This window comes from Aquarana catesbeiana, linkage group LG03, assembly GCF_042186555.1.
Source record: "Aquarana catesbeiana isolate 2022-GZ linkage group LG03, ASM4218655v1, whole genome shotgun sequence".
In the NCBI taxonomy this organism is placed as follows: domain Eukaryota; kingdom Metazoa; phylum Chordata; class Amphibia; order Anura; family Ranidae; genus Aquarana; species Aquarana catesbeiana.
Window position 1 is genome coordinate 675609712 of NC_133326.1, and position 12125 is coordinate 675621836.

Sequence of the window (12125 nt, forward strand, 5' to 3'; positions counted from 1 at the left end):
CCATCATTACTTCAATACCTAGCCCTTAGGAGAGCTGCACCTTTCTCCCTCCTTCCGGACTGCTTTCTCCTTTCATGCTAACCTGTCTATTCCTTCCCCTCTTTTCTGTCTCCTTCCTCATTACCCCCATTGGCCCTAACTAATGAGGATATGGGTTATGACTGTAACATTCCCCCAACTTCCACTTCCATATGCTACTATCTGTACACAGAGCGACTTTAAAGTTAATGCTCTACAGGTGGGCTCCTTGCCCTTATGGTAATTATTGAGAATGTTTCAAGGTTTTAGTTCTGACAAGTTTTAAGTCACATATGTCTTCACTCCGTGTGTATACACTGTTATCTTTAGTGGCCAATACAGGGTTTGCCTGGTGGCCTATGGCACAGATTGCTCCCAATAGGGGTGTCAGGGCGATTGGGCAACTTACGGCCGGCATACCGTGATTCACGGTGTGTACAACATAACTGATCATTGAGTTCTCCTTCAAATCTATCTTACATTAAGTTGATTGCTCAGGTATTGATCTCTTTGTGAAAACGTTTGACATTTGCCATCTCTCTGATTTATTTATTTGCACTTTTGAAAACCAAAAAAAAAAAAATTCCAATATGTACTGTAATTGTTGAACAAATTACTATTTTCTAATTATATGTGAGATAATATGCAATATAAAAACATATGTGTGACACTTACATGCAACTGTTTCAAAAAGTAACAAAACTTTTAAGATAATTTATAATATAATAAAGACAGCACAGCACCCCATGTTACATTTTAAGAAAATATTTTATTATAAATTAAACTAATATATCATTAGTTAAATCATCAGTTTGCATGTTCTCCCTTTGACTATGTGGTTTCCTTCCAAACTCCAAAGACATGCTGGTAGGTTAATTGGCTCCTGTCTAAATAGGCCCTAGTATGTATGTTTGAATGTGAGATAATGTATAAAATAATAAGGATTCAACAACAACCCATTTTAAAAGATAAGAAAATATTTTATTATAAATGAAACTAAGTGCATGCCACAATATATCATTAGTCAAATCATCACAGCTTTGTAACAATCACATGCTAAAATAAAATAACATTAAATAAGTCCTTGACATGGATTTGAAGCTGTATTTACAGCATCCACATGTTTCCTGGGATCTGGAAATGTCCATCGAATTGTAGATTCTGGTACGGATTCTGAAAAATGTTGGGAAGATCTCTGGGAGTTGAGAACTGACTACCCTGGGCGCTTTGGGATTTCATATCTTTTGAGAGATGTCTTGCTCTTCTGTTCTGGAACCAAACCTGTAACGTGTAAAAATAAATTCTCATTAATCATCTATATACTGTACTAGGGGATGTTTGGAATGTTATGGCTTCATTCATTTTAATTGTTCAGGACATTTTTTCTCGATGTTCATCTGGTGATCCAGCTAGTACCACACTTCCTGTCATAGGATGACCACACTGATTGCTGTACCATATCTTTGGAGGAGCAGTGTTGTCACCTTAAGACAAGAACTGTGTTTCAACTACAAAACACCTCTCCCTCTCCTTGTCTCTATAACACAGTTGGGATGTGTTCTGTCATTTACAGACATGAATTGGGCAGGGCTGATAACAATGGTTAAGATTTTAGTGCAAAGTTAGCAGATCACTACAGGAAGCTAAGTAATCACTGGATTTCTGGCAGGACCAACAACATTTTTTAAGAGACAGAAAATGTTGAAAGGTATATTGTAGAAAATGAGTGACTATGTGTTCTATTTTGCCTACGCACACAGATCTCCTTGATACAGCTGTTATGTACACTACTTGAATGATTGAAGCATCACAGACATATAAACATTCTGACACAGAACTGTATTCTCAGTTGTCAGGCCACAATTCCAGATTTCACCAGAAGGTGGCAGTTGATATGAAATCTGGAATTACCGGTCCCGCTTTATAAAATGTAGTACCCCAACAGAGGAGGAGAACCAAATGTGTTACTGCAGAGGGAAATTTTAGTTAATTCCCATTAAAAACTTATAAAATAAACAAATATACAAATAACAAAAAGTTAAGTGACTAGACTGTAAAATTTTGTAGTGTAATATACAACAACTTAATACTGAATAAACTATTTTGGTAATAAGGAAATCGGTTTTTACCTGTATTCTGGGTTCAGAAATCCCAGTTATCTTGGCAATATGGCACCTTTCTGTGAAGTCTGGATAGGGGTTGCGATCAAACTCATTCATCAGGAAGGCAGTCTGTTCCGCGTTGAAGTTTGTCCTCTTTCTACATTGTGCTTTAGAGTTGCTGTTCTGGAAATCCTCAGTATTGACTCTGGGTTGCTTGCATCCTTCATACTCATCTTCTTCCAACTTTCCTAGAAATAAGCACAAGGAAATTCAAACATCATGAAAACTTGATTTAGGAGACAGAAAAACAATAATAAAAAATGTACTAAATAAAAATTCAAACTGATAAACACAGTGACATCTCAAAAATGTACTATTATAAATATTTTCCTTAGAGAAGTAAAATTGCACTTAGTTTTATGCATTTAGTTTTATTTAGATAGCCTTAGGGAATAAGAACATTCCTTGTTTTAGTTTTCGTTTTATAAAGCGCATTAAAAAAAAATGATAATAATTAATGGAATACTCTATTTTGTAAAAGTGTATCAATTTCAACTCTTGCATTTGTTTAGCATACAATAACCACTAAGAGTAATAACAACAATCATCATAAGGTGGATAGATAGATAGATAGATAGATAGATAGATAGATAGATAGATAGATAGATAGATAGATAGATAGATAGATAGATAGACAGACAGACAGACAGACAGCTTACTTTTTAATGGATTCTGACTAATGGAGTCCTTATTTGCAGGCTCCTTTGAGATTACGGATTTTTTCTGTGCTTCTTGTTGGAGCCCCAAGAGGATATAAATTTCCCGCAGCTTTTGTTGTAAGGTGGAGGAGACTTGTAGATCAGTTTGGCTTTCTGTAGGTAAGAAACCATCAGGAGAGATGCATGGAGTGCTATTGAAGTTGTCGTGGAACCTCAGGGGAGGAGACATTGTTGGATAGTCTTCTTCTAGAGAAAGCACAGTGCAGAGAACTTGGTCCAGCTCAGTATCCATGTCTGCTCACCTCACTTAATTCTGTTAGAATGAGGGACTGGGGTCCTTAGACAGCTTTTATCCCTAGAGAAATGTGGAATGGACCTGGGCCAATACTGGGCTACAAACCCACTCAGTCCTTTGAAGTCTCCGAGGAACTATATCCTTTGATCCTCCCCAGACACCTCACCATAATGGTGCCTTACAACTTGGCATTGCCAGTGTAGCAATTATTATGTAAATATGTGTATTGGAAGTGAAGTTTTATGTTCCCCTACTGTAAGAGTTGTCACCTCAGGTATGAAGTATCCATCACACTTATGTATGTATGAATTCCCCATTTGAGAACTAGTATCAATAAACTATGATAAAAATCATCATAATCATAAGTGTATTGCAAAGAACAAGGATTCATTGTTTATGTGTGGCACACAAGTAAAATTATTCAATATCAATGTGCTCACAGTCACATCCATCCATGTAAAATCTGACTTCCTAATGTTCATATTTTACTTATGAAAATAGACATAGAGAAGAAAAAGAAAAAGAAAGAAAGAAAGAAAGAAAGAAAGAAGGAAAGAAAGAAAGAAAGAAAGAAAGAAAGAAAGAAAGAAAGAAAGAAAGAAAGAAAGAAAGAAAGAAAGAAAGAAAGAAAGAAAGAAAGAAAGAAAGAAAGAAAGAAAGAAAGAAAGAAAGAAAGAAAGAAAGAAAGAAAGAAAGAAAAAGAAAGAGGGAAAGATGGAAAGGAAGAAAGGAAGAATGAAGGAAAGGAAGGAAGAATGACAAAAGGAAATGAAGGAAGGAAGGACGTTTTTACTGTAGGGCTACTATGGAAGGAAAAATACAAGGGTGCCCTCGCCATTTTCAATGCAAATTTAAAAGTGTGGACTCTTTGTGAGGACCCCTCGTATAATAAAGATTACACATACAATAGATAGCTAAAATAATGGGGCAGTGATGAAATATACATGACATAGATATGAGATATATAGATATGAAATAGATGCATTGGTTCATTTGAGGAAGAAAGATCGAATAATATAATAGAGATTAAATAAACATAAGATAGATAGATAGATAGATAAATAGATAGATAGATAGATAGATAGATAGATAGATAGATAGATAGATAGATAGATAGATAGATAGATAGATAGATAGATAGTAACATGAATAATGAAGTAAAGAAAGTAAAGTAAAGTAAAGTGAAGCTGAAAGATAGGTATGAGATAGAGACATAGACAGATAGATAAAGAGATAAATAGAAACATAGAAAAGTGCCGACAGAAAAAAAGACTGAGTAGTCTATTGAGTCTGCCCGTTTTTTTTGTTTGTTTTGTTTTGTGTTTGTTATTTGGTTTTATTGTTCTATTTTTTGTTAACTTTATTTTTTGAGTATAGATCTATATTTGTCCCAAGCATGTTTGAAGCCATTTACTGTTGACTGTCTTTCTACCTCTGCTGGAAGTTTATTCCAAGCATCAACTACCCTTTCATTAAAATAATACATTCTAGAATTAGTTTTGAACTTTCCTCCAGTAATTTCATAACTAAATCTAGAAAGTATTATTTTACTAAAAGGGTAGTTGCTTGGAATAAACTTCCTGCAGAGGTAGTGAGACAGTCAACCGTAAATGGCTTCAAATATGTTTGGGACTAACATAGATCTATACTCAGACTAAAAAAATAACGATAGATAGATAGATAGATAGATAGATAGATAGATAGATAGATAGATAGATAGATAGATAGATAGATAGATAGATAGATAGATAGATAATGAAAATCAAGTTTAATTAATTCATTTTGTAGTGAGCACCCAAAAATAGTATCTTGTGCAAAAATGTGCAATAAATTGTATGATAACTAGGTTATTATAAGGCTTATAAGGACATATACAGTATGTGTGTGAGCTGAGGTAGTTGCCTTTTATTTAACTTCACCAACAAAAAAATCACACCAGTGAAAGTTGAAAAATCTGAGATATATTATATGGTCATCATTAGTAAGTTGCCTTTACCTTGGTTATTTCCTAGCTGAATATGTATCAATATATTTAGATTTTAGGGCCCATACACACTGTTGCTTTTTAACACACGGGTTCTGATGCCCTAGAACGCATATGTCATGATTTGCCATTATAACGACATTGTCTGTTTCCACCTCAGTGCTCCAGTACAGTGCGTCTTTAAAAATCTGTGCTTTGGAGTATTGGGAGGCCCATGGAAGTCAATGGCAAGGCGTAAATCGTGTGCTTTGATGTGTTGGTGACAAGTAATAATTAGCGTTGGTCAATGACTGTTAACCGTATCCACTCCTAATTCTAAATTTAAAAAAAGAAATACAGGTCAATGCACAAAGGAAATACACACTGATGCATGACAATGCACCTACCTAACATTACACAAAAACACGCCTCTACACCCATGCATAGATCTCCTTCATGTTTCTTTGAGTTGAGAAAATTAGGTCTGAAATAGCCCGGCTGGTTTTGATGGTTGCTGCAATGTACAGGCGTATCAGGTTTGTATATGGATTGGAGGTCTTTATCAAGCTTCAAGTACCCTTTGAAGATGGAAATCAGTGATATCAGACTGGGACAATAGTGACTATTTTATTAGAGTATCACCTCCTAACGATATGTGTCTGCTCCAGCCCCACGGTGTTCTAATCAAGTTCCCTTTGTGGATTGCAGACTGCATTCTAATGTATCTATGTTGTCCATTAAACCTAAATGATAGCTAATCATGTGTTTCCTCTAAATAAACAAAATATTGAGTACAGCCAATGTTATTTGCACTGATACTGGATCTTGCAAAACAACACCAAATAATATCTCTCTATGTATTCATCTATCTCATACCTATTGCTCATCATTCTATATATAACACTATTTTATATATACCGTATATTAAATAATTATCACATATCCATCTCATAGCTACCTTTTATCTACTTCATTATTCACGTCTCTCTATTAATCAAATCTATCTATCTATCTCATATTAACCTGTGCATCTATTCATTAAATCTCATATCAATCTATGCATTCATCTCATATATATAAATATATAATATACTGCATATATCTAATAATAACCCGTCTATCTATCTATCTCATATCTACCACTTATCTACCTAATGTATTAAGTAATTTTATCACTGTCCCATTAGTCTACCTATGTACAGCACCTATCTATCTATCTATCTATCTATCTATCTATCTATCTATCTATCTATCTATCTATCTATCTATCTATCTATCTATCTATCTACAAAGCACATTATTTATATAGCCTTCTTTCCGTCTCAAATCTATCTCTTGTCTACTTTTATTATTTATATCTGTCTGTCTATATATCTATCATATGAACCCATGCATGTATTTCATATTTACTTCTTAATTATCTCTTGGATATTTCTTCACATTCCCATTAGTCTATCTATCTAGCTCTCATCTATCTATATGTCACAATATTTATCTATTCAACTCTTATCTATTTATATAGCTATCAAATCTCACATTAATATGTGCATCTATCCCATATTGTATATATATATATATATATATAATTTCCTTTTCATGTCTACCACTCATACACCTTCATATGAGTCTATCTGTTCTACAGCATCTATCTATTTATTTATCTATCACATTATTTATCTTGTCTACTTTTATTATTTCTATCTATGTATATGCATAGATCTTATATCTACCGCTTAACTATCTCTTGCATATTTTATCTATCTATCTATCTATCTAGCTGTCTGTTGTCTGTCTGTCTGTCTGTCTGTCTGTTTATCTATCTATCTATCCACCTGATGATGATTGTTGTTATTACTCTTAGTGGTTGTTGTATGCTAAACAAATGCAAGAGTTGAAATTGATACACTGTTACAAAATAGAGTACTACATTTATTATTATCATTTTTTTTTAAATGTGATTTATAAAATGAAAACTAAAACAAGGAATGTTCTTATTCCCTAAGGCTGTCTAAATAAAACAAAATGCTTTATCGTAATTATTTAGAATTAGGAATACAATAATATGGGTGGTATGGAAAGTTATACTAAGGAACTGCCCCTTGATGATCTTTTCCTTTCAATGCCAACCAAAGATGTGGATTACATATATTTGAAGTGTGTAACAGTTTCACCAAGTTTCTTTTGATATGAAAGGACTCCATGCATTTACAATATGCAATCTACTAACATTTTTTGTTCTGGTCCAAATGATGTGTGAACAGGAAGACAGCTTTGGAGGGGGGATCAAGGTTTATTGCTGGTCCTCTTAGGGCCATCAAAGCAAAGTACCCTTTGTCCTACCTCACCTTTTTTGACACTTCATGAATCCCCTCTGAATATATAGAGAGTTTGGAATTAACTATGACCAAACATTTTGAGAGAAGACTCAGGTGAGCCAACATGGAACATGACCCAGAGTTTGAACAGGTGATTTGTAATGCTCTTTCCCTACAAGATGACTATCCTGACCTTTATCTGCCCATTATGTCAGTGGGAAGCTCTGGGACATTTCCTTCAGATGTGGAATTACAATTGCCTTTGAAGAACCCAAACATCCTTCAGAACAACCTAGTAGAGCTTTATTCAGTTATTGGGATGCCACAAGAAACCCAGAAAAGTGGTACCATTGTTACTGTCAAGCAAGAGGATCCTACACAAACCACATGCATCCAGGATCAGCCTTATTGCACAAGTCAAAACACAGCTGCGCTTAAAAGTAAGTTCCATATTTTATAAATATGTTTTTTTTAACAGTATATAAACCTGCATGTTTTTTAAGCCATCTCTAGATACAAACTATTTAGAGTACTTTAGTTGAAGGCATAGACCACATAAAGCAGTTAGAGCCTATGTGGTTGGTTTACTAAAGGCAAATAAATGTTTCACTTTGCAAGAGAAATTTTCCAGAGTTTAGTGGATGAATTGACGCTTGGCTGACTTCTACCATCCAATCATGTGCAATCAAATTTTTTTATTTATTTATTTTCCTTCCATGTGATTGGGTATTCTTTGCAATGTGAAACTTCAACATGTTCATTGAGCTCTGAAGAAAAATTCCCTTGTAAAGTGAACAGCCTTTTGTAAATTAATCCCTATGTTTGATTTTTAGTGAGGGTCTCCATTAGGTGAGTTTACCCTCACTTCCTTTCAGGACAGGATATGATGAGAAATACCTCTAATATTAACAGAAACAAAAATATTTTTTTAGTAGAGTGGAATAGAATTAGAATATCTTTTTACTGCCATCTGTCTCTTTCTATCCAACTGACAATGGCTCCCCCAATTTAGCTTATGGGTGTCACTGAGACAGCTGGCCATGCATTACACAATTTTCATTATTCAATTTCCTTGAGATTTACTTTTGACTATGTAGTGCAAGGGCCTGTCTGATTGCATACAAATTGAAAGTGTTTAGGCTTGACCTTATATTATATTGTTTTGGTCAATCTAAAGGAAAACTGTACAAGTAAATGGTATAATGTATGGCCAGCCTAAAAAAATCTCCTTAGTAGGGCAACATTTAAAAATCTAATAGAGATTTTGACTTTTTCCAAATCTAGACCTAAAAAAAATAATAATTAGAGGTTGGTTATAACACTTACAAATAAAGTTATATCATGACTATTATACCATGCTGAAATGTAGATGCTCTGTTAATTAGAGTTCATTAAGCTTCAAAAATCTGTTTCCACACTCAAATGTGATTTATATGGTCTTGGACAGAAAATAAAGGTGTATTGCATGTATGGACCTCCACAAAATGTAGAAATCTCACAATTCTAATAGCATGGTGTTCCATAGAATATTATAAGTTATGTATTCAAAGAATTTCTCCCTTTCTCCCCTATTATAACTCTTTTTAGAACTGTAGAACATTGTACAAAGTGAAAAAAAACAGAATGGGCCTTCACAAAATGTAAAAACCCCACAATTCTGATGTCATTATTTTTTTATTGAATATTTAACGGAAATATTCAAAGAGGTTTTCTTTTCCTGTGCTTATAACTCTTTTTAGAACTGTGGAAAAAATAATGTTTTTATCATTTACCTGAGCTCTGTCCCAGGCCACAACCAAGTAGCCCCTTATTTTTAGCAGCAACATAAAACTCTGCAAAACATTGGTAAATTCCAAGCTTTTCTAATCGGGCTTATTTGATAGCGACTGATGTAATCTGATCATTCATTTATAAAAAAAGAACCATTTAGGTACCATATATATGTTTTTTTTTATACCAGTAACTTTTCTTTTATTAATATCAGACTTTGTTGGTCTCTTTAACAGGGCCTTTTCCTGTGGAGGAACTAGAAAGTCCTAATATGACCAGAGGTGACATAGAAGATCAGCTTCCATCAACTTCAAGTCAGAAGTCTAGAAAAAGAACCTTATACAATAAACAACAAACCCTCTTCCTTCAAAAACAGTTTAACTGCAGTCCCTACCCAGACTATGTGAGCAGATGCTGCTTCTCACAGATAACCGGGATACCAGAACCCAGAATACAGGTGAGAGGCTATTCTTATTTGTTATAGAATAAGTTCAAGGGCAATAATATGTGTCAATAATTGGAAATACATAAAAAATACAAAGTGGATTAAAAAATTGATGAAACCACCCTTTGGAAATCCTACTTATACGTTATGGGCAATTTAGCCTTCTCTGAATTGAAGATCCAAATGTACTACATTTAAATGTATTATTTAGTTTAAATAATACATTAAAGAATAGTTTTAATGCAATTTTTATTCAATGATGTAATTTTAATTTCAACTGTGAATTATAATTAAAATATTTAATTGCAATTTACTTTTGGCATTTGCAATAAAACCGTTAAATATGTTTTGGAGAAAAAAAAAAGGTATTTAAGAATACTATGTGAAGATATTTATTTTTCTCAAGTATATATGTTGTCTAGAAGACAGGATAGTCATTAATAGCAACTTGTTGTTTTTACAGGTCTGGTTTCAAAACCGAAGAGCAAGATACCTGACAAAATCTCCCAATTCTCAGGAAACTGAAAATGCCCTAATGACGAGAAGAAAACCAAACTTTGTATGTGCAGGATCTCCGTATCCAAAAGTATGCAAAAACAGCTAAGAACATCCACACAAGACCCTTGACACCCAGAAGGAGAAACATGAAAGTCAAAGTTTAAGACTATTTATGTTAAATGGCATTTTCAGCACTTTTTTAACCCTTTCCACTTCACACTACATACTGTGATACCCAAAACTGACCCTCTGTTCTTTTTAAGTCAAAGTGAAGTTTCAGTGTTCACTTTGGGTTGTTTTTCTAATGGATTTTTAAAATAACATAATATAATCTTAAAGGTTTTCAATTGTACTCTGGCTTTACCATTTTTTTTCTATTTACAGTAATAGCAAATATCAGTTGGTTGTTGTTCATCTGAAACTTCTTTGTAAATGCAAATTCAGTGAGAAGAAAAAAAAAACAAAAGCAATACATTAAGGTATAATTTGACATGTACTGTAATAGAACAAACGTTATATAAAATTAGAAACTTTTGCAAATAAATAACATTGAAAAGGAGTAATAACTATGTTTGTAAGTCTTTTTTATTTAAATTGGCATGGCTTTATGTAAAAGACCATACAATATTTCAGGTTTGAGTATGAAAAGTTCTGAAGTGAATTAAACACCTGTTAATAAAAAAGTTTTATCAAATCAAATATGTTATATTATGTTATAAATTGTAAAACTATTAGACCATAATTTCTATTCAAAGATAATCCAATTCAAATCCAATGTGTTACTATGAATACAATTTTCTTTTCAAAAAATACACATTAAATGAATGATTAATAAAGATATATTAAACAATTAATTTAAAATCATCATTTCTATTCAAATATAATCCTATTCAAATCCAATGCGTTACTTTGAATACAAATAAAAAAAGACATATTTAATGAATGGTAAATAAAGACATCTTAAACAATTAATTTAAAATGTATATTTTTTATGTTATGCCTAAAGTAGTATTGATGGTGTCAAATACAAAAAAGTCAAAATTATTTTTTATTTAAATAAAAAAAATTGTAAAACTATTAGACCATAATTTCTAGTCAAATATATTTTATATGAGTGATTACTCATTTTACTTTAGTGTCTGGAGATAAGTAAATTAACATTATTTCACACTCTGATAAAGGTTTGATAAGGTGTGATATCCTGTAGATCAAAGCTCACAGTAGATGCTTCTCTACACCATAACTTCAAAGAAACATCAAACACCGGGTTTTTTATTTGTACCCCAATACACATTCTGGTTTCTGCAGAAACGGGCCAGAACCATGCATAGGACAAACAAGGGCTCAGTAAACTGAAGTCACCTTAAAAAATGCATTATATGGGGGATTGGACAATTGAAGTGGACTGAATTAGAGGCCTGGAACGAATGGTGGCACAGGAAATGGGTAAAGATGAGCAATTCTCTAAAACTTGGACCCCATGGTCTATGTACAGTTATTCCACAGAGTTCATCCCATGGGCCGAAGGGGACCCTGTCCCTACAACCATCTAACCTAGATGGAGTGTCTTCTATTCATATCTACTCTGTTTCAATGCTTTTTCTTTCCTTTCCTTTTCTCAACACCTTTTGACATCTTTATGTGCTATCTGAAAAAATGCCCCGCAACAATATGTCTCACCTCAAGGAAATGATGTGATCCATGCAACATACCCTTTGTTGAGCAACTTTGATTAACAAAATACCTTAAACCCTTAAACCTTGGTATGTTACTATCCAAGTGTTCACCGCCCATACAGCAGATGGTGGTGGATACTAAATTCAATTGAGTTATATGCTATGTTATGGACATACCTAGACAATACCATTCAGAATCAAACGTGCAAATATGACACAACCTATATACAAAAATGTGTTATGTTTACTATATGCTGATTATTCTTCTATGTCATGTAACCACGTATTTTGGTTATGCTTTCTTATCTAATAAAATCAGATTGA

The 12125-nt window shown here is 33.3% G+C and overlaps 2 protein-coding genes across 2 annotated transcripts; one reads left to right on the forward strand and one right to left on the reverse strand.

Moving 5' to 3' along the window:
• Nucleotides 1–1125: 1125 nt before the first annotated feature.
• Nucleotides 1126–3131, reverse strand: LOC141134100 (homeobox protein siamois-like). The gene is made up of 3 exons (XM_073623687.1): nucleotides 2840–3131; nucleotides 2148–2368; nucleotides 1126–1299 (listed from the first exon to the last, which is right to left on the reverse strand). The coding sequence occupies exons 1-3, from the start codon at nucleotides 3129–3131 to the stop codon at nucleotides 1126–1128; spliced, it is 687 nt and encodes a 228-aa protein (XP_073479788.1).
• A 4405-nt stretch (nucleotides 3132–7536) lies between these two features.
• Nucleotides 7537–10231, forward strand: LOC141134101 (homeobox protein siamois-like). The gene is made up of 3 exons (XM_073623688.1): nucleotides 7537–7852; nucleotides 9419–9639; nucleotides 10091–10231. The coding sequence occupies exons 1-3, from the start codon at nucleotides 7537–7539 to the stop codon at nucleotides 10229–10231; spliced, it is 678 nt and encodes a 225-aa protein (XP_073479789.1).
• Nucleotides 10232–12125: the final 1894 nt, after the last annotated feature.